We start from the raw sequence: 22,912 nt of genomic DNA, 5'->3' as shown, positions 1-22,912 counted from the left end.
GGGGACTGAGGTGGTGAGCGTCCTGCAGGGCTGGTGGCACTGACACTGGAACCTTAGGTAGATGCCAGCAGTCTTGTTGGAAGAACGTCCCTGAGACAGTCCAGGGCCCATCTCTGAGTCACCGTGAGTGTTCATGCATGGCAGACACACATCTATGGGGTAGAACTCAACCCAGTGTAACATACAGCTCTGTAGGCACCAGCAGTGAGTTCTATCTGAGATCTGGAGGTTCAAGGAAAGTGCACTTATAGTGGAGACCATCCAAAATGCTTTATTGTGTGCGCTGTGTGCTTGCTCTGCACAGAGCTGCAGGTCCCTAAGTCTCTTTGTGTGATTTCTGTACCTGTGGATAAATCACACTAATTGGGACACTGGGCAGAACATTTAAATGAAGGCAGTAAGGAGTTGTATAATTAGGAGCAGTTCAATAAATACTAAAATCGTTAGACCATGGTGAGGTTAGATATTCAAACAGTTTATCTTCTCCTCCTCCAGCAGGCCCCAATTTGAAATATTTTAATAAATGAAAATACTGAAGTAGCACTTAAATGAGGCTTAGTTTGAGCCAGAGGGCAGGAATTGTGATCAGGGGTTGACTTTCATTTTCTTCTCTCTGATGCACTGCTTCTCCCCATCTGTGTTACATGGAGGTTATCTGGGATGCTGCAAGACCCAGGAATCCTCTCGTGTGCTGCTGCCAGAAGCAGGATTGCAACCGTGCTAAACTCAGTGGTGGAACTACAGTCAGCCTGATAAAGAGCTCCTCAAGATTTACTCCCCTACACACTTAAAAATATTTGGCAATGAAATATGGCACAGACATATGTAAATATTTGCCTAAATGAAGTGGCCCAAACTTGCTGACAGTGAGGGTGGCTTCTCTTCTCTGCAAGGGGAATATGGGAACCTGACGCCAGGCCTTGGCTGGGAGGAGGGGGATCTGTAAGAGTTAATTTGTAATGGAAGGGGAAACCTCGAGGGAGGAGGGAGGGAATTCCTGACACAAGTGGTGGAATTTTGGCCTGGGTTTAAAAAAAAAAGTAGGCAAGCAATGGACTGGATAAAGAGGAGAGGGTAAAACAATGCAGATGCAATTGGAAAAGCTGTGTGCACTCGGGGGGTTTAGAAATGTTAGGAGACACCCTGGAAAAAAAGTAAATAAATGAGAAACAGGAAAATGAAATTCTTTTTTTTTTTTTTAAATACATTTCCCTCCTCACATCTGTTTTGCGCCAGGTCCCAGTTTGATGCAGATTAACTTCTGTGTGTAACTGCTACAGCTAATGAAGGTCTGAGCAGAGAAATGGTCTGCAGGAGTGGGAGTGTTGGAAAATCAGATTATTTGTTTTAGTTTGATTTATTTGGAATAATAATCAAGTTTTTACAGTGTGAATGCAGTTCTGAATATATATGTATGGGGTGCTGCACATCTGTACTGTTTTTGTCATATTAATTCCTATTTTTAACGCTGGAGGCCTTTGTTGAAATGGATTTTATGGAAAAGCGTGTTCAAACATTTATATAAAATAGGAATGCATCAGATATAACTGTCCTGTGCAAAATGAAGCTAGCAAATTGCAGTTTCACTCTGCAGTGTGACAGAAGCCTGTTTTTTGTCTTCCTTTTTTATTTCCTTTGCTGACAGCCACACACAGACCCAGCTTTGTGCTCCTGCCTCCCTTGCTCCTTACTGCATGCACCTCCAGCTTGTGAGAAACCAGTCAACATTCCTTCATCTCTGAAAGCTTCTGATGGGCTTATCAGGAAAGAACTATCAATACATCTCATACCCCTCCTGCACTGGGAGATGCTCCTTCTGGCTATGAATAATTAGGTTGGCCCACCTAAGCTAATTATGAGCTGTCTCACCGTTTAAAATGCCCTCAGAGTAACACTGTTAGGGCTCTTTTACCGGGTTAATGGGTTCTCTGTACTCTGAATATTAGGTTGACCTTTACCACTGCAACCAAAAACGCACTGTGTGGGATCTTTTCGTGCCAATTTGTGATTTGGATGCTATAAAGAACCCCATCTCTCCTCCCTGTCAGGTGAGCTTGGAGGGAAAGGGCGAAGCCTGCCTGGGGCAGATGCCCTGTAGGCCAACAGTATAACCATAACTATTTTGCAAATCTCTTTGAATTGCAAAGTGGAAGGAGGTCCTCATTGCCTCACTTACATTTAGGACCTCTTCGGAATTTGATAGATTGCTTTTCTGGTGTGATTACCTTTCAGATCTACTCAGTGTACTGTCTGGCAAACTTAACCCTTACCTTCAAGAAAATGAATGCAGCAGTTATTGGTTAGTACAGAATGTGAGTTGAGCTGTGTTTTTTTCCTTCTTTTCAGGAGGTTTGCTGTGATTTTGTTTTGACGGATTGAGCTGTGTTTCACTTTGCTCTCATTTTTCACCCTGTCAAAAGCATTTTTAGTGCATTCCCCCCAATCCACCCCCCACCTCCCACTGTCTGCCTGGATCAGTGCACTGAGCGCTGATGCACCCTCTCTGCGTTGCTCACTTGCAGCTCATCTCACTGTGCTGCAGCACTCAGTGCTGAGCTGTCTCAGATGGAAGCTCAGGTTCAGCCCTTGCCATGTCTGTGGGCAGCAGTGCCAGGGGCTCACAGCATCCACGTGTAGGGGTAGGAGAGTCATCAGCAGCTTGAAAACTTTGCACAAGCTCATATTGCTGTCACTGTATTGATAACGGGGGAGTCTTTGTGCAGTTGTTCTGATGTGTTGCCTATATTGGGAGCTATTTAACAAAATGAATTAGAAAATTATAGTGTTTTCATCAAGCTCACTTCAATATTGGCACAGTTAAGCTGACCTGGCAGGCATTACAGGGTTTTAGTGAAGCCTGAGCTATGCTGATTTAAGCAAGGGGAGGCTGGAGTCAGGTGTGAGCATTGCATCTTTATGACAGCAGTTTCTGAATAGCCTCAGTAATGGAGTGTTAGGAGAATGTAGCACGTGAGATGTTGTAAATACATCAGTGAAGGTGCAGTCCCTGCCCCTGGAGAGTTTATGCTCTAAAGAGGACAAAAGTACAATAACAGTGCAGCTGTCAGCACTGTGGGATGTGTGTGCTGCTGAACACCTGACGTGCCAGCTGCTTTCAGAGCGAGCCGGGTGTCATGGACACCCATGATTTGTTTGTTCTGTAATCTGGAAACAGGGTTGGGGCAGGCAGAGCACGGTGCTTCCTTGCCTGTAAGGACCTTGGGTTCCTGTCACACACGTGCCCTCTGCATGGCTGGTGCCAGGGCTGCTCTACATTAACCCTACCTTGGGATGTGTTCTACTGGGACCAGCTCCTGCTCCTCTGCCCATGCGTAACTGAAATGATCATGATCACATAATAAATCCCTAATGCCTTTTCTTTCTCTCTTGCCCTCCCTGGTGCCAGGTCAAGGCTGCTTTTTTTCCCTGGATCCTCCCACTGGCAGAGCCTCTCAGGGCTCTGTTCCACTTGCTGTCAGTAGTAGTTTACTTCGCTCAGAAAATTCTCCCAAGTTTGCAGACCTCCCCCATGGCTATCATATGACAGCATCCTTCATATGACACATCTGGTGTAGGGAAAAAAAAAAACCCACTTTTGTGTAGTCCAAACACATAGCTATTTCATTTATGTATGAGTGCAGTGTTCAAAGGGGATGCATTGAAGTCAGCTCAGGTGTCTCTTCCCTTCTCCTGATCCCACCCACTCCAGCACTATATCCTAGGTTCCCGAAGTTGAAATGTGCTGCCAGGCCTCTCTTCCCTGATCCTGTAAGGAAGGAGGATGAGATGAACAGTGGAAAACAGCTTTATCTTTCCATGCCTCCCCTGTGAACGCAAAATGCTTCATTCTGCAAAGAGTTTTGCTACAGGTTACAACTGAAATGTTTGCTGAATCGGAAAGTGGTTGTACTGGTAGCACAAGGAAAATAAAAGCAGTGACTTGAGATGGCAAGATAGGAGACAAAGAGGCAGTGGGGCTCTGACTGACTTATTTATAGCAGCCTGGAGAGCAAGAAGTATTGCAGAGGACAAAATTCCTATAATGTTTACACGAGGCTGTAGGAAATTGATTACAGCTCAGATATGTTTTGTTGCATGCTGCTGGTAGGAATCCTAAACGTAATGCAGCAAATTTTGAACATGCTGTTACTGCTGGTCTTTTTGAAGGCCTATTTTTACCACAATTAAAACCTCTAATTTATTACTGTTGTCAACTCCCGTTGTGTTTTCTTCTGTGTCCTGTGCAGTTTCTGCTTGCGGAGCTCATTTTTGTCAGGCTGCAGTCCTTTGAGACTGATTTCTTTACGTTATTTTTTTAAAAAGAGCTTGGGATTTTGCAGCAGTACGTGTTTCATAGAGGTGTTTGCTTACAGCCGCTGTCTGCGTAGGCTGGTGAGTCTGGCTGAGGTGGGCGCTGCAGATCTCTGAAGTGCAGGGGGATGAATCACCCCAAGGGCTGCTGAGGGCAGTGGTGCGGCAGTTTTTACAGCGTTCCATTCGCTTTGCTCCTCAGCAGGGAGTGGGGAATGCTGAGCATTGCCAGTGCTCTGTGGCTGTATGCAGCCCAGGCCTCCTGGCTGTTCAGTGGGATTGAAGTCTTGCTCTTGTGTCACATTAGTAGCTTTGGAAATACCTTTCCTCTTGCTGTCCTTGTACCTGCCCAAGGCAATATGTAGTAAATGCAGTGTCCTTGAGGATCTTTAAACCACCACTGGGAAATGAAGTTATTTTCACCTGTTTACTTTCTTTCAGCTTTCTTTCAGTGTTTGCATTCAGTTGCTTTTCTCTCGGATCTTCTCTAAAGCAATGGCATCTAAATCAGTGGCACCTTCTGGAGCTACTGTAAAGCTGGCAGTGGAATGAAAGCCACAAAAATAAAGCACACAGGTTTCTGTAGTGATATGGGGGGGTCTGGGCACTTAGGGACAGGCATTGCTTAGCACTTATTCTGGCTTTGACTTCGTACATGATAATGCTGTGCAGACAGGGACTTGTCTTCATTTTTGTGGGTAACTCACAGGAGTCTGCAGGTGCTCCTTTGGCCTTTGCTTGCCAGAGATTTGTTTGAAGAGCAGATGGTGGTTTAGGAGGTTACAAACTCTGTCTGCTGTTTGCTGGTGCTGTTTCAGATGAGTGTGGGATGAGGGGAGGAGAGTGCTGAGGGGCTGTTTCAGCACAGGTAGAATGGATTTGGTCCAAACTGTCCACGAACAGTTGGAGCTCATGAGCTGCTGCAGCTGTTTTTAGGCACATATCCCCGATGTTCTGAGTTATTTCAAGGAGATGTTTAATAATGTGGACGTGGCATTGCTGAGCTGCATGAAACAGTCCAACGGATGATTAACTTGCTGAGCTTAAGTCACTGCATTACTGCCACGTTCATCAGAGGAAGATGGCACTTGCTACTTTCTTTCTAGCACACATTTGTGGCAGAGCAACAGGGAGAAGGATTTTAATTGCTGTTTCTAGCGTCACTAGTGATAGACAGTAGAAGGAATCTGGAACTGACATTCATTCTCTCAGAGCAATCATCCCACAGGACCTCTCAGAAAATGAGAGCAGAGAACAAAGTGCTGAATCCCATCCAGCCCGCTCCCACCAAGCAAGAAAATCAATGGAAGCACTTCTGAAATAGCAGCGACTGTGGGGAGTGGGCAGGAGAATGCTGCTCTCACATGAAAGGACTCAGTTCTGTTCATTATGTGTTCATTATGTGTGGTATTGTGGCATTGTTGGCTTTTTTTTTTTGGTACAGTTTCATATGGGATAGAGGTACAATTCTTAAGCTGCATAAACTTGAATATAAGGATATTTTGTTTGAAATTTCCAGAGCAATAAGAGGGCTATGAGAAGATTGGGATTTTTACAAATTAATGTCTGTAAGTTGGATTTCTATGTTTACACCACAAAAAGCATCTTGACATTGTTATTGTTGTTATTTTGCCGTCAAGTGCTGAATAGCTTTGAGCCTTCACTGGCTGCACAGGGAACTGCGAGATGTTTGGTACATCTGATACTTCCTATGTACAAGGTCCAACCGTGGCTTTGAGCGTCTGGCACCTCCAGTAAACATCTTGATTCATGTAACATAAACTTAAGTCAACAAAATTAGAATCAGATGCTCATTTTTTTCCCTCTGGTTTCAGTCCTAAGCCAAATGGTTTACTGTGGAATACAGCTGAATTACTTGCTGTATCTCATAAAACAAATAGACCGCTGCTTCACTTTCATGCTGGCATTTTCCTTAACTCTGTGTTGTGGCTTAGCCAGACCTTCCCTCCTCATCTTCTTGCTTTTTCGTGGACTGCCACAACAGTCTCAAGTTCAGCCCTCCCCAGCATCTGACAGCATTGTCCTTCATTGCCATGAGGAGCCTGCTGCATAGGCAGTGGAGATAGGCTGATAAATTCTTTGCTTTTACTAGGTTTTTTTTGGTTTATTTATTTTCGTGCAGTCTGTATCACTTCCCATTTCAAGCCACTTTAATTGTATGGTTGGAAAAACCCCCTTACTTGGCATTAGCAAAGGAAGCAGAGTTTAAAAGGAAAGAAAAAAGTATTGAATCTGCAGCATTTAATTTAATAAGCAGTATTTTGGGTTTTCTTTTGTTACATGCTACCTTTTGAACTCTGTGAAACAGCATGCAGATCTAATTCACAATAACGTCACCGTGTTGAGCCGCACAAGTAAACACTTTAAATGGGAGGAAGCACCTGCGTGCTGCTATTGTCTCTCTTCTTCCATTAGCAAAAGTCTCTGGGCTGACTCTGTTGAAGCCAGACCTTCTGTAAGTGGAAGTGCACGGGCAGCAGGAGGGCAGAGAACAGAGCTTGCTGTGCTCGGAGAGGGGGACATTGGCCATGGAGGGGAGCGTGGCCCTGCATCTGGATGCACGGACACGGGTGGGATACCAGGCCATCACGCATCTCCTGGGCCTGGGCCCCGGGAGGTCGGGATCTCGGAGGTACAGGAATGAACAAGGTAGGTTCAAGGCAGCTGTAGCTGTCAGAGTTGGGGAGGATGGTGAATCCCCAGGGCCACAGAACTCTGGAGGTGCTTTGAAATTGTCACCAACGTCTTGCTGGTTGGATTTGTGTAGTCAGTCAGATGTTTGATTTGATCTCTATCCCACTGAGTTTATCTGTGTTTGTATGAACATCATCCTCACCATGGCTTCGTGAGGAACTGGTTAAACTGTCAGAATTATGAATACAACTAGCGAGGAGTTCACAAGGCAAGCTTCAAAGTTGAAAAGGCTGCCTTGTATAGATGAGCCAGAGAGCCTATAATCTCTTTACCCAAAACGGGAGGCGACTTACGATCTAAATGTATCTGCAAACGGAAGATCTTTGCTACTGAGGAACTTCTTTTGATAGACGAATCAACAGCGAGAAGTTCAGTAACTAAATGCTGAACTTAGAAAACAGTAGGATAGATTTTCTTTCCCCAGTGCTGTCTTAATCTTGTAGTCTGCAGCTAACGAAAAGCTGTGGGCACTGAGGAACTCTGAACATGTTCAGTGTTATATAGGAGACCTTGTCAGAGCAGCGTCACTTTTGATTTTCTGTTCTTTCAATCTCTGCAATTTTAGAGGTGTTTGGTGGTGTAACACATGGAAAGTATGAGCTACATCTTGATATATGAAGTGTTCATTTATTGGTGTTTGCGATACCTCTGGTAAGGTGGTAATAATTATATTGTAGTCCTTCTAATGTTAGGTTTTCATTTAGCAGAAATTGTCTTTGTGCCCTCTAGTGGAAAAACTCTTTATTTGAAGGCTTCCAAATTGGGGGAAGTTCTTGCAAAAATAGTGGTATGTGTGAGAAAGGTCATAGAGGAACGGAGCAAGCCTGGGGAGATGAGGATCATGAAAGGTGGATGTGCTCTGTGCTTCCTCTGCTTCAGCCCTCACAAAATGTAATTTTGTTAATTATGTATACATACACGTAGCATTTTTCAAGTAGGGAATATGAATAGATAAATAAGATATTGTCTAGTACTGATGTCAGCCAGGCCTGATGACATTATTGTAGATTACTTGAAGAAAACCAGTCTCATAGATCTCTGAGCTGTTGGTGATTGCCATCAGTGTTCCATGGAGGATGTGGTGGGGATCAAAGAGAAGCAGAGCAAATCTTACACCAGATCTATAAGAGAAGAGCCAGAAAGTGGAGGACTGGGTTTCTTAAAGAAGTTCCAGAAGAATTTGTGAATATCAAAGAGGAGCAGGAGGTGCTCTGAAAGAAAAGCTAACTTGGGCAGCTTGGGGAGGAAGAATAAAATAATAAATGATAAAGGTATGTCTGTCCAACTTCCCTTTGTAAGAGGATAAACACTTTATGCTCAAGAGGAGCTTTGGATATGACCAGCTCACATGTCAGCAGCATCCCAAGGTCTTCCTTTTTTCAAAATAGGAGTAAAATCTCTCTCCAAGTCATCATTACAGAAGTGTCATGCATAACACATGGCTGATGATTACTTCCCACTGCACTGAATGGTGCTGGGCAGTGTGTGGCTGAAGGAAGATCATCTCAGTGGTGAGGCTGGAAATGGACCGTGCAGATCAGAGGCTCAGAAAATGAATGAGGCTTGAGAGGGTGTGTTGAAGGAATTGTATTTGGAAATACAAGCCTGAGAGCAGACAATTCATTTTCTGACACATGGAAGATTTCTGTAAAAAGGATAATGATCACTTTTTAGGACCCACTGGGGGAAAATGCCTTTATTTCCCTGAAAAGAATATTCGAGGTGAGTACAGGGGGAAAAATTTCTTACTGTGAGGGTAATGAAGCAATAGCAAAAGAAATTGTGACTGTTGCAGGGGAGGATTTGCAGAGCAGTTAAACTGATGCCTGTCACAGATGCTGTGCATTAAACCTGTCTCCATGGGGTCCAGATATACGATTTCCCCATAATCCACTCCTCCACCTCCATGCAAGCACTGGGCCACGCTCTGTACAGGTAGGATGTCCATTTTCTGTTGGACTACCCAGCTCACCTCCAGCAGTGACAAAAGCTTTGAGAAAGACGTGGGAGTTTTTTTAGAGGCATCTCACTTAAACGTGGCGCTTCTTATTGAATGCTTTCCCTCCACACTGTTGCTTCCCGTACTCCTCCTTCCTACAAGGTCTATTTTATTTATGAACCCCCCCTTGGACTCTCTATTTCAGTCCCAAGAGGTGCTTTCTGGGGATGGGGTCAAAACCAGTAGCAGCACTGTGGGCTGTTACAAGGATTTGGGATATAAATTCAGCTCTCAGTGTGGCCATGAACACTTCAAGCACAGATGTAGATCACGAGAATTTGCTGCTGCCCCGTCCGTATTTCCTGCCCTCTGACTGTTGCTTTCTGAAGCTGCCTGTTTGGGATGTTATGATAGCAACAGATGTGAATGTGGTGGAGTCCCTGCGGTCCCCTCCTGACATCCTCCCTTTTGTTGTGCTGGGTTGTCATTTGTGTTTGTTTTTGTCTGGATTATAATTGCAAAAGCTGTTACACTGCTGTTTATTTGCTGTGTGTCATCAGTCACTGTTGATATTCGCTCCTGTTTGCATTGCCTCTGCTCTCCCCCTGCTTTATGCATCTCCCAGCCTCTGCTTTGAGTCTGCAATGCTCTGTGCTCCCACGAGTGCTGGGAGATACCAGCTGACAGTGAAGAACCAGGATTTGGCTTTTTTCTTTTTTTTGTTCCCTTTCCCTCCTGGCATTTTACAAGGGCCCTTGTTCAAGTGAATAAAATTCCTTGGAGACTCCTTGCCTGAGATCTCTGTGCTTAATGAGTCTCTCTCATTTCTGTCAGGAGGTGAGATCAATACTGTGCTTTTTCTTGCTTTTTTTTCTGGCTTGAAAATGTCAAGGAAAGTGGAGGGCAATGAAGGCTGTCCCTGCCCAGGGTGGTTTGGCATCAGGGTTAGGAAGAGAGGCTGTGCCTTCATCACTGGTCCAGGGAATCATGCAGCTCCTTGAAACCTGAAAGGCAGCATCTTGCAAGTCGCTCCATGTCTTTATCAAGGAGAAACAGGCGAGTTTTGTGTCAGCTGTATGAAGCTTTATTACAGAGCTGTGTGTAGGAGATTTAATGATAGCTCCTGAGTCTGTCTGAGCTTACAGTGCAGCAAATGTCTGGTATGAATCCACTCTGAAATAACTCCAAGCTTGTGCCTAAGTTAGCAGCAAGTTTTCAGGTATGAAAACATCCACTTTGACTCTCTAAGCATTCTCAGATGGCCCATGGAATGGAAAGTTTTACTTTATTTGTAATGCAAACCCATTTAATTATCTCCAATTTATAAATCTGTGGTTCGATGCCTGTAAAATGCTCATCTCTTAGTGGATAGTAATCAGTGTTGGAGGAAATAGGGGATGGATGGTGGGTTTTAAATGGTGTCGGTTCCAGCAGCTTGGGATATATAATTTAAGTCACTTGCATTTAATCACCCTTTAAATACTGAATTGCAGTCTCTGCTGCTTGATGTGCTGGAAGTCAACAGCTTTTTAATACCACTGAGGAGACACTTGAAATTTCCATAAGCCCTGCATGCAGCTGTGTGGCTGTTTGCAGTGTGTGCCGGTGCTGCAGGCAGGGATGCTGCAGTGAGGTGCATGGGCTGTGCTCTGCCTCCCCCAGCCCCGAGTTGGGGAGTGCCCATTGTTTTACCCATAGAGCCTGCTGTAAATACCCCAGCACGTGGAACAGCTGCTGGGGGGAGGATTATGGCTCTGGGGTCGGTGTGTAACAGCTGAACATATTCTGGTAATTCAGCAGGTTGCAGGATAAAGCGGATAAAGCTTTGTGCATGCTGGGGAGACCACTGACCACAGACACCTCTGCGGGGCTGTCTGAAGGAGCTTTGCTCACTCTGTGGGTGATGTGCATGCAAAATGCTCACTTGTCTCTGCAGTGATGACGTGCATGGTGTAAATCTGCATTTTATAGGGTTGTATATGTACGTATGTGTATTGAGATATATGCATGCAATGTAGTCTGCAAGCTTTTTTAATTAAAGCAGACGAATGGGGCAGATGAGAAGCTCTGCCTGTGTTTTGAATACCACAGGATTCTGATCCCTGCCCTTAGCCTGATGGGCAGCCTGGCTATGAAATAATTCTTGCATTGCTCATGGTGACTGGTTGATGGAATTAGTGGAGGGAGTGAAATTCATCCGCAAAAAATCTGATAGGGTTTCTAGGCAGGGTCCCCGAGCAGAAAGGGTTAATGGCAGACGGGACCCATGCAAAGCAGAAGATGGTAGCCTTTATTTGAAATTGCTCATTGAGCTGGCATTGCAACGGCCTGTTTGCCTGCATGGGAAATAGGTAATTTTTGTTGTGCCTGGCAGTCAAATTGTATATTCCTAAATTAGAAGCTGCCACTTCTATTTAGAGTAAAATTTGCTTTTCTGTATATGCATGAGAACATCAGCGTTTGAAGCCTGCCGTGCTCTACCGAGTGTGCGCTGGGTTTGCAAAGGAGCCCATTAGTGCTTGTGGAGGTTAACGAAGGGGGGGCAGCGGGGAGGAACGTCTTAATGAGCCGGGTGAAGAGTTGAGGTGAGGACGTATGGGGCTGGGAGCCTCCTGCTGCTGCAGGAAGGTCCTGGCTGTGGGGCACAGACCTGTCTCATAGGGCTGCTGTCGCTGCGAGGGAGAAGAGGATCCCAAACCACTGCTCTGAGGCTCTCCTGCAGAGCTGGAGGGGGGAGCTTGAGTGTGATGAGGAAATGATGGGGGAGCTTTGATCTCTCCTGCTACTGGGAGAGAAAGAAGGGCTGCTATTGGCCTCGTTTCCCTGGGGTTTGCACATGAACCAGGGGAAGAAGGTGGTGAATTTTCAAATGGCTTCTCTTCATGCCTGGAAGAGTGCCCAGGAGAGGGCTGGGAGAGCAGAGGGGAAAAGAAACACCAAGAGGCTGGTCCCTGCTTGGTGTAGCCCCAAGGATGCTTGGCCTGCATGGAGCTGTGCCTTGGGTCTGTCCCTGCCCTTAGGGCCTGGTGGGAGCTGCAGCTCAGCACTGGGACTGCGCTGCCCCATCACAAGCCAAGCTGGGGCACAGGGGTTCATTTTGATTATTATTCCTTTCTTTTACTGTTTCCCTTCCAGAGATGGGTCAGGATTGGCAGGCACAAGGACACAGCACTCTTTGGCTCTGATTGAGACTTTGGTCTAGGGGGATGGTGCCTAGGATTTGGGGCCAAAGGGCTGAAAGTGAAATACAGACCCTGTTTTGTCTGTGCATTTACAGCTCTTCAGATTGTTGTTCTTTTTTAAAATTTGTATTGTTTTGAAGAAAGAACACCATCATGGCAGGAAGAACTAGAGGAATCATTTGGAGTTTATTCTATGAGTGTCACTTTGTTTCATCCTATTGAAGTAATGCTGGAGAGCTCATTTCCTTGAATTTATTTACGGCTCAGAATTAGGCTGAGCATAAATTTATAATATATATATTTGTGCTCATGAAAGCCTTGAATTGAGTTTAAAAGCAACAAAGGAAAAGAAAGCATTTAGCTTGCTTAGCACCTCTTACGCCCAGCAGTTAAAGCAAAGGCAAATGCTGAAGAGTTTTTTGCTTCAGGATATTCTAATGTAAAGGCTAACTTTTTTTTTATTTCTTGGGCAAAAATGATGATCTAAAAGCCTTTTACTTAACAAAAGTGCATATTTCTACTTAATCTCATGACTCTGGGAGCTGAATTTTTTTAGAGAACCAGCAGATATGTGGGAAAATCATCAGTCTTGGCAGCACTGAAGTCGTTAAGGAGATGTTCAGCGCTGTATTTGCTCAGAACTGAGCGTGTTGAGGTTGGATAACTTGCAGCAGGCTGTCTTGCTTAACAGCACGGCCTTATTAAAGCTCCTCGCACACATGCAGATGATTGTATTTTGAAGTTTATTTTCTGCCACAGTTGATAAAACTTTATTTGCTGCAATTATTGACTTCTTAAAGGCAAAATCATGAGGAAGTGCAAGTAGCTTCTTGGTAGAAACATGGATTTTGCTCTTTGCCAAGCTGCTGTTGTAAAAGCCATAGATGAAAGCACGTGGAGATGTGCTGCCAGCCTTTCCCATTCTAGGTGCTTCCTTTAGAGATTACAAAGCCAGGTGGGTCCTTCCCCAGTGTTGGATACTTGTGTGTTTGTTGTGTGTTTTATTCCCTTAGCTAGAAATCTTATTCCTTGAACACATCATATTCATCTGGCTTGAAGACTTAAAACTCACTTATAAAAATATTTAGAGCGTAAGAAGAGAACAAAGAGTTTTTGCCTGGTAGAAAGTGCAGCTTTCATTTTTCTGGTAGCACAGAGAGCCAATCGGATGGGTGCCCTTTGCAGCATCCTTCCAGGCTAAGGCTTTTTTAAAAGAGATTTCAAGCCAAAGGCTTTTTTGTTTGTTTGTTTTTGAGAAAGTTACAAGCCATGGAAAAGATGTGTTTATAAAGAAAGGGCTTCAACCATAATCACCGTATGCTCTTACAGTAAAGCCAGTCTGGCTTTGATCTCTTTCAGGCTTAAGAAACTGAAAACTCAGCCCTGACAAGAGGTGTACTCTAAGGGGTGGTGGTGTTTGCTTTATCAAGTAAAGTGCTTTATCAGGAAGAGCGGCACAGGCTGCCCAGGAGGTGCTGGAGTCACCATCCCTGGAGGTGTTCAAGAACCATGGAGATGTGGCACTGAAGGATGTGCTTAGTGGGCCTGGTGGGGGTGGGTTGGGGTTGGGCTTGGTGATTGTAGAGCTCTTTTCCAACCTTAATGATTCTGTGAGGTATGGTGAAGGCAGCAGAACAAATCTTTCCCCCTTTGCACCACATATTCTGAATTTTTGTGTAATCACCTTCAATGTATTGACTGTGAAAGCACACAGGTGGCTTGTTCCCAGTGTTTGACTCTCAGGAGTTTGTCTCACTGTGTGCTTTTCCTAGATACTTTGGTAGTACTGTGCAGGACTTATCCTTAGCCAAATTTACTCCTTAAGCAGTTTAACCTGTGCTAAATGTCAAAGAAAAGTGAGATGACCTGATATCATAGCTTTTGTGAGCACTGGGAAAGACTTGGAAACACAGAAGTGAAGTGTTTGCATTAGACCTTAGTGGCTTCTGCCTGGAGATGGGTACTGGAAGCACTGCTCCCCTCCGACCAGGCTGTGGTGTGGCTGCTCCTGCTCCTCCTAGCTCTATCAAAGGACCATGTTTGCAGATTGGAAGACCTGGTTCAGGCACATGCAGGAGCCCTGGTCCAGATCAGGCTGTCTGGCCAAGCTGGCACCGGTGTCTTGCATCAACAGAATGTGTGTGGGAAGTTGGCTGGTTCAGGATTTTTCACATGAGGTGTGATACAGACACATAGTGGGCATCCTGCTGTCAAACGGGCAGCAAGAGGAATGGCTTTTCTTGCTGAAGTGCGAGGGACAGAAGGAAGCTATATGGAAATTGGATCTGTTTCTGGTGTGAGATTCCTGGCAGCCTTCAGCTTTGGGGAAGCAGTAGTCCCTGAACCAAATGTGCTCTTACAGCCACAGGGAAGCTGCACGCTGCTCTTGTCCTTTTGCCCATTTCCCTTTCCGATCTGTGAGATTTCATGTCTTGGCTCCTGCAGCTTTGATTACATTGCTGTCACTGTTTGGATGCTGGAAGAGACTTTTTTGACAGTCACTTGGGATCTGTTCCTTATTTGCCTAAGTTCTGGCTTTACAGTAATGCAAGCAATGTGAAACTGTTTAGCAGCTCTAATAGAGGTCAAGGCCCTGTTGTCTTAGGTATTGTAAAAACGCCTTGTAAAAGCCTGAGCGTTATCCAAATATTTTATGGGCAGGACAAGTAAAAGAAGGAATAAGCCAGGCATTTCCAGCTGCTGTTTATAGGTGGGAAACTGAGGCACTGCTGAACACGCAGGTGTGTTGTACCAGTGCCTGAATGGGGACCCTCATCTCCTAAGTTTTGCTCATATGAATTGATTTATAGACAGTTATTAAAACCAGCTATTGTTGTGTGCAATTGCTCACTGCTTTATCTCCTTTTAAGTTTAAATGCTTTGAAACAGATCCAGGATAAAGCTCATCCACTGCTGGTACAGGGATAACTCTAATCTGCTTTCAGGGAAGCTTTTTTCCCCTTGAAACCTGGCTGGTGAGGAATTTGGAGCATGCTCAGTGTCCTGCACACAGGTAGGAGCAGAGGAGCGCCTGTGTCCCACCCTCCTCCAGCAGCTTGTCTGTCTGGGGATCCCAAAATGGAATGAGTGAGTGGGAAAGGAGGCAGGTAAGGAGTGCCAAGCATGGGGTTGAATGGAATAACCGAATTCCAGGGCTTGTTTTGTTTCCTTTTTCTCCCTAATATGCAAGGAAGAGGTTTAAGTAAGAGGGAGCGGATCTGAAAGGCGCTTCTCGAGGTGCATCCCCGGCTGCTGTACTTGCTCCTCTTTGTTTGCTGCCGTTCCAAGCCCATTGTTTGGAGCCATCTTGAGAGCTCACTTTTATTTGGTTTGTTTCTCATTAAGTTCCTTGTCTGCTGGCTGGGAGGGCAGGGTTCCCCATCAGCCAGCCCAGTTTGCAGCGCATGTTTGCACGCTCAGTGCCGGTGGCAGCTTTGGCTCTGGCTTATATTTAGTAAATCAAGTTTACAAGCTGCAAGTCTTACCAAGAAAAGCTGTTGGAAGGTTTTTTTTGTTTGTTTGTTTTTGTTTTTTCTTTTACTCTTAAAAAAAAGCCTCTTTGATTCCTTGCTTCCTCGAAAATAATAACATTCTTAGCCTGGTTACTGTTGGTGCCACCAGAAAGGGCAGTACTGTAAACCTCTCCCCACGTGGCTAGGAAATTGTGTATTCTTTGCTGCAACAAAATCCCAAATATTTATGTCTTGTTTCTGTTTGCTCCCCTATCTTTACTTATAGATCGTTGTGTTTGTAGTTCCTAAATGACTTGAGCATTAATAAGTCATTTATTTTGAATCAACAAGTCAAAATGATGACTTGTTCTCGGAGGATATATGTTCATATTGTTTCTTAAGGTATTGTTTTCTTCTGCCATTAACATTGTTGACAAGAAATTGTTTTTAAGTAGTATATTGTTCACTTGTGTATTTTAGAAGAAAAAACAATAAAACATTATTGTGCCCCTGATTTTCCTTTTAAGTGGCAAAGTAACCATCCAAGCACAGTTGCTTCATGTGTTGTAATGGTTCTGTTCTCCACCATTGTGTTCCTTAAATAAAAAGCACAAGATGATCCTGCCTTATAGAAACCTAACAATTGTTTTTATAAACACTGTGTGCTGTGGTATCCTATTGAAAAGAATTATATTCTTGTTTATAGTTTTATCTTCTTAATGAGAATTCAAGTTGGTGGATATTTCCGTGTTTTTTGGAACTAATTGTACCGTGATTTTTAAAAACAGTTCATGTAATAAGAGCCATTAACTTAAGATACAATGTAACGTGAATGAAGGAAGTCCGTACTTGAAGGACTCCTGCAGCACAGATTGTCCTAGCAGGGATCGGCCCGGTGAATTCCTAAATCCAGACCTCCTGTTGCCCAGCACAAGAGCAGAGGTAGGTACTGGTCTGTCTGTGGGTAGCACTAAGGAAATAGGGAGAACCTGGGGCTCTCTGAGCTAAGCGTAGGTTTAAATAACTTACTGAGCTGAGCTTCAACTTGTTCTGCTTAATTACCTGCACCTGCATCCACTGGAAAGCATTAGGGGCCAGGGAGGGGGGTGGTGGGGTGGATTTTGCTCTTTCCTTTGAGGGGCTGATGAGAAATGTGAGATCCCTCCTGCTACCAATCATCTCATCAAGCATGACAAACGATTCCCTAGTAGCTGAGGGGAAGGAGAAGGTTGGTAGTAGTAGCTCTGACTGAAGCTGCAGGAGGGTCTTTGCTGGGACAGCATCCATTGCAAGGCTTTTGGGACCACCAGCAGTGGCATCTAGCTCTGGAGAGAAGAGGGTATGCCTGATGACTGTAGCATGGTAAGCTAGAGCCATCCGTCTTCTGAAAGGGTTGTGCAGGTGCTCTAAGTTTTGCCTTAAGTTCTGGAGAGAAAGGTGGATGATGGATGCTGAGCACAGGTCCTGTATTATCTTTCTGCCCCCGGCAGGAGGGCAGTAGGGAAGTTGGTTCTCTCCATCAGGTGGAAAAGACTGGTGTGAGATCACGTTCCAGACCTCCTGTTGGTAGGTTGTCCTCTTCCTTCACCCCCAGCTTTTTTGTATAGCTTCTTCCAGGGCCGGGGTACATTTTCATGATCTGTGTGGCTTGGTTTCCTGTGGGGAGTAGCAGGTTGGGTGATAGAACAGCCTGAGCTTTGGAGGTAGGTATAAATGTGTGCTGCCTGAGCCCAGTGGCTCTATGCTCTGGAGCTCTGGGTCAAGTTCCTGGGACGTTTCCCCATTGTGCAGTGCTCAGGAATCTCTCCAGTTTCTGTAAGTAATCTGAAACCTGCCTGGTATGTTTGCATGTGCAGAGTACAGCAGTTTCACAGACTGGGATCTGCGTTGTCTGTTAGAGCTGGGCCTGTGGAGTTTTGCAGGGAGAGTGATTTGAGAACATCAAGCTACTTTCTTTTGGCGTTTGCCATCTCCTATGGCGTTACCTATCTCCAAAACCATTCCTCTGTGAATAACTGTAGCTGTAAAGCAAAGCCCAACAATACATAAAGCAAAGCCTGACAGTAAGTGGCCTCCCAAAACTGCACTTGGGCTCTTCTGATCTTGCTGCCTTTTGTCTCTGGGCTGTTCTGACCTATTCATGTCAAGAAAGCAAAGAATCTGTTAGACTGTGATAAATGTGTACAGCCCTGCGTAGTCTTGGAGAAGGCCTAATTTGATCTGACGTTTGCTAATCTGCCAAGACTTTCAGTGATTTGTTTTCATACTGAGTTAAGTTTCATATGCCGTGGAGAAATGGATAAACATATTGTATTGTTAAAACCAGAGGATGCGATGCCAACTTCTTTGCATTTGTAGAATTGAAAATTTGTGGTTTTCTTGCTTGCTTTTTTGAGGACTTAATTGTTTTGCTAGTTGTTAGCTTGCTAATTTCATTTACCTGGTGAAGTGCTGGCGGTGTACTTGCTGTGAATTGTTTGGGGCTTTTTGTTTGGTTTAGTCTTGCATTGCATTCATATTTTCCTAAGTCTGTCACCTTAACACACCAGTTGTAAAAAGCAATTCCAGATATCAGATTGTTTTCTCTGCCTACCACATGTGACTGAGCCAGCAGCAGCTTTGTGTAGTGCGTAGATATTTCTGAGTTTGTCCTGAACTGGTTTTCAAGTTGTAGTGGGAAGGCCCTCGATTTCAGTGTTTCTGGCCCTTTGGGTTTGTAGCTTCTTGTTTCAATTATTTATTTTTGTGTATTTTAGGATGCTCTGATTAGGTAACACTAGAAAGACCCAGAATTTGTACCCACTGGAATCAACTGGGAGCTTTATAACCGTGGATTGGGAAAAAAAATTGCTTTATGGTTCTGATTGTCAAACTTGAAACCTAGTGTGTGTGTGTGTGTGTGTATATATATATATTTAGTGAATACTGTCCTGTTACAGGTATCTATAGTGATAACATAAACATGGTGCCATAAAGTTTTGCAACTGAAACATCTGTTGTCCTTTTAAGAAAACAATGAACCTCATTTAGATTCTGTTTGACTAAGATTTCAGCCCTGAACAGTGTATTGCCTGCCACACAAAACAGAGCGAGGGAGATGACTATAAAGGGATTCCCTTTCTTGGGCTTGCAAACCCCTCAGCTTTGTTGCCAATGGTGAAAAAGAGGGGATTCTGAGTTGTCCTTGTTCCCACAGGGGATTTAGGTGGTCGTGAGCAAAAGGGTCTGTGAGGGCACTTTAACTGCCCCACTGATAAGAGGGAAGTACCCTGTAGCACCCTGATTTCCTGACTCCTGGAGCATATCTGCATCCCTTTATCTGAGAGAACGACTCCAGGCAGCAGAGCTGCCCCAGGAGCCTTGTGGCACAGTCATCTGTGTCCTTGTTTTATTTCCTCAGCCTGTAGTTCGTTAACCTTTCACCCTGCTAGCATTCTGCAGCCTAATTTCTGATAGGCACGTGAGCAAGCTCAGGCTTTCTGGCCCCCTGGGCACCCTTGTGTTCATGATCAATAGACTTGACCTTTTTGATGAATGCTTGCGTGCTCTGGAAACACAGAGCTCTGCATCCTCCCCCTCTGCATCCTCCTCTTGCTGCAGCATTCCTACCCAGGAGGGACACCTGCTTTAGAGGAGTGCAGAATGTCTGCTGGCTTTGTAACGTGACAGCAGTCGGGAGGGAGTTAATTCTCTCTGGAATTACGAAAGTGTTAATTGGCTGCAGGTGAACCTGGAGTCAAGCACAGGTCCTCATACATTCTGTTTTGATTGGCTTAAAACTAACTTGGGATAAAATCTATTGACAGCTTAAACCTGTGTAGCACTCCCCTCACCCCCTATTCTCGTGATGAGTAGGTTGGCAGGTTTGCAATGTTCACCAGCCCTATTACTCACTTTTTGATATCATCATGTGAACTGCAAAGTTGGCATTTTACACTTGCAGTAACTTTAGATTAAGCAATTCCTTTGATAATAATCAGAAGGATTCTGGGTTTAGAGAGCATTTATTTTGTCTGGATTTCTTGTCAGGGCTTAAGAATTATACCAAGCTTTGAAGACAAAGGTTTTTATAGATATTGGTTTGCTTCTCAGAGGGACTTTTAACAGCTAAGAACGTGGTTTTATCTCTAAAACTACAGGTAGGCTCTGAGCCACCTCTGAAAATCGCAACTCCTTTTGCTCCATTAAGACTTTTGCTGTGTGTAAGCAATTTATAACAGAACTAATGCTTGAAGCAATGGAGGAGATGTTTGCATCCATGCTGGGAGGATGTGGCCTGTCCCTGCCCAGATACAGTGTGATTAGGAGCATGGCATCAGCAGGGAGCCATGCCAAAAGCAGGGGATATTGTGCAGTCAGGTGGAGCTGACTCTGCAATAATAAGCTGTCTCCTAAAGCCAGTCTTAATGAAATACGTTAACTGATGATAGTTTAGACTTTGATTCGGTAGACTGGACTGTAAATGGAATGGGATGGTGAAGGAAAGGAGAGTGTTTGCATTATTTCAGCTACTGTCTAGGCTGCTGCTTAGGCTGACCAACATCCTCTCAGTCATTTTCCTTCATTTATTTGTTAATCCTGTTCGTCAGCTCTCACAAATGAGCTGCTTAATTTTCTTTCCACTCATCCACAATGAGTGTGGCTGTGGCTGAAGACTTGCAGTCTAGAACAGCCAAGGCTTCAAGGTCATCTCCTACCAGCTGAGGGCTTTCAAACTATATGACCCAAGTCTATGATGGTAGCCCCTCAAATGTGCCCTGGGAATAGTGAATGGCTTAGTTTGATGGAGTCTCCAAGTCCCTGCTTGATGCATTGCTTGCTGTGAGCCCAGGGTCCTGGGAGTGCTGTGGTAGTGCTGTGCTTGGATGCAGACACTTCGTGGCCCTCGTTTGTGTTGCCTTGGGGCTCAGGAGAAGGAGTGGGTGAACTGCTGTGGAGTGCCTTGCTGTCACCTCTGGAGTGGGACACCTCACCTGCTGCAGGCTGATTCTGTCCTCCTGAAGGATTTGGCTTAAGCTGGTGACAGAGGTACTGAGATCCTGCCCTTTTCTGAAGCCTAGCCTGAAGCTTGTGTTGCCTTGTTATTGAGAAGAAATGGTCATGACAGGGATCTGGGCTGTTGCAGAGTGATCAGTAAAGAATTGTTTGAAATTGCAAACAATTTTTTCTTTTCTCTTTTTATTTTTTACTATTATAATAAACGATCTAGGCACAGCACTGAAGTTTGATCCTGAAAGTCTTAAAAATTCTGGCTTAGGCCCAATCACTTTTATTTGCCAAGGTTAAGTATGATGTATTTTTTTATATACATCAGAAGAAGCTTATACATGCTTGGCTTGTTTTATGTCTTCAAATATTTGACACATACAGAACAAAAGTAACTTGTAACTCTTTGCTTGCTGAGATGTTTTATGTGGGAAGCCAGAACTGAGAGAGGTTCTTCCCTCATTTCATCGTGCTAAATGTTGCCTCTTTACTTTGGCATGAATCATTATTAGGCCTTACTCCTGGCAGAATTCATCCCCATCCGGTGTGGGCCAGATAGACCTGGGCAGCCTCACTCACTTGCTGTCCCTTTGGGTGAAGTCTTCAACCTTTTGTGTATAATGTGATTTTCTTGATGTGCTCCAAGGCTTTCCTGATCACAGAGACCAGCAACAAGGGCATGATGGTTTTGATGGTTTCCCTGGCAAGATAGGCCCATTTTTCAGAGCAAGGAGTGTTGTCCTGGCCAGTAAATTGTATTAAAAGGTGTGCCTATTTTTGTGCCCCAGGTTGCATTTTCCATGGATGTAATGTTTTTAACTCTTTGCTAAACTGAGGTGACTCTCCTAGAGTGTATTGGAGATGAGTGTGTGCGCCCTGTAGCTATCTGTTCTCCTGGGAGGTCTTTTGAAACATCTCTTTTCCATCTTTCCTATATCAACTACTTTTTCAATGCCCTCTTTGTTCAAGTATATAAAAATAGGAGGTTATGTTCCTATTAGTTCATTCTTTACTAGCTAAAGATTAAAAAAAAAAAGGCAGTTTTAACAAAACTCTGTTGTAGTTTTCTAAGTAATACATTGTCAGGAGATAGAAGGCCCTTTCTAACAGGGTGGATAATCAACCACTGAGGCGATTTATCAAATGTTGCACAGTGGATTCTTTGTTGGGAAAGGGTTTAAATCAATAATTGATGTGTAGGGAAATGCGGTAGCTTAAGCACACACCAAGGAAGAATTGATTGATGTGATGTGGCCTGTGTTACGCAGGGAGATGGGAATAGATCATCTCTGGGTCCCCGGAGGCTGCAGATCCGTGTGAATCTGTTACCCATAAATATTGATAGAAGATTAGGCCTGGATGAGTGATATGTCTTTAATTTCTTGAGTGACCAGAGTGCTGTGTTGAGTCATTGCTCTGCTCAGCCACCGCTCAGTGTCACCTTGTGAATAAACGGCGTGATTTAATGAGCACTTCTGTGTTGATGCCTCTGTGGCTGTTCACCAATCCTGACTGGATTTAGCTAGTGAGAAAGATCAGAGTCTCGGGCTGCAGTGTTGTTGGGAAAGATTTCACAGTAAGACCTGCTCTCCAGCCCCTACAGCAAACAAGCAAACAAAAGGAATGTTATATGTTGTGGCTTTTTTAATGTTTTCTAAGGAAAATTGTTAAAAGTGAGGAATATGATGCATGATCTCAAAAAATACTGTGAAGTGATATTCCTTTCGTGGCTGCTCTTAAACATTCGACCAAAAAGCAAACATTTGCTCGCTTTCCTTGAGATGAAGAAAACTAAGAGGCTTTCAGTTTTCAATAACTTCCTATATTTGAGTTCCATTCCATTCTTATTGTAAAATGAATCTTGTTTGCATTTTACTGTTGGGTATACTGCACAGGTTATGTGCATTTTGTGGGATTACAGAGAATGTATTTAAGGAAGCATTTCTCTAGCTGTGCCACTGGATTCATAGTAAGAGTTCTCTTTTCTTTATACTAGCATTTACTTAATCACAGATGTGTTTGTGCAGCAGCCTGTTTTGAAATTGATTACCTGCTAATTGATGGTGTAGCTGTAGTTGATGCTGGAGTTGTCTGCTCGTGGAATGAATCCTGTTATATTGTGCCTTAATGGAAACTTTATTTGATCTGATCTTTATCAGTTTTCCTTCAAAAGTGTTGGGAGTGCACCTTAAGTTGGATGAGGGAGTGGGAAGTTAGTCGTGGTTTTAAGGATGAGGTGCTGAGATGTAGAAACATTTTTAAAAGCGTGCCCACTTAGTGGCTGACATGGGGATTTAGCAGAAGTGCTTTGTTTTTCAGCAATAACT

General features: G+C 44.2%; 1 protein-coding gene across 26 annotated transcripts in view; it reads left to right on the top strand.

Moving 5' to 3' along the window:
• The window catches only part of MAGI1 (membrane associated guanylate kinase, WW and PDZ domain containing 1), a 290,260-nt gene that overhangs the window by 30,670 nt on the left and 236,678 nt on the right, over nucleotides 1-22,912 (top strand). The window contains exon 1 of one of the 26 annotated variants that reach the window (XM_048957504.1): nucleotides 6,326-6,981. The exons of the other annotated variants lie outside the window; for them this stretch is intronic. Coding sequence (XP_048813461.1) covers nucleotides 6,861-6,981 — 121 coding nt within the window. The 5' untranslated portion in view covers nucleotides 6,326-6,860. Of the gene's footprint in view, nucleotides 1-6,325; nucleotides 6,982-22,912 lie in introns of those variants that run through there. 26 annotated transcript variants of the gene reach the window in all.

The sequence above is a fragment of the Lagopus muta genome, chromosome 11 (assembly GCF_023343835.1).
Source record: "Lagopus muta isolate bLagMut1 chromosome 11, bLagMut1 primary, whole genome shotgun sequence".
Taxonomy (NCBI): domain Eukaryota; kingdom Metazoa; phylum Chordata; class Aves; order Galliformes; family Phasianidae; genus Lagopus; species Lagopus muta.
Note: the sequence above shows the minus strand (reverse complement) of the source record. Positions and strands in the feature narration are given on the sequence as shown.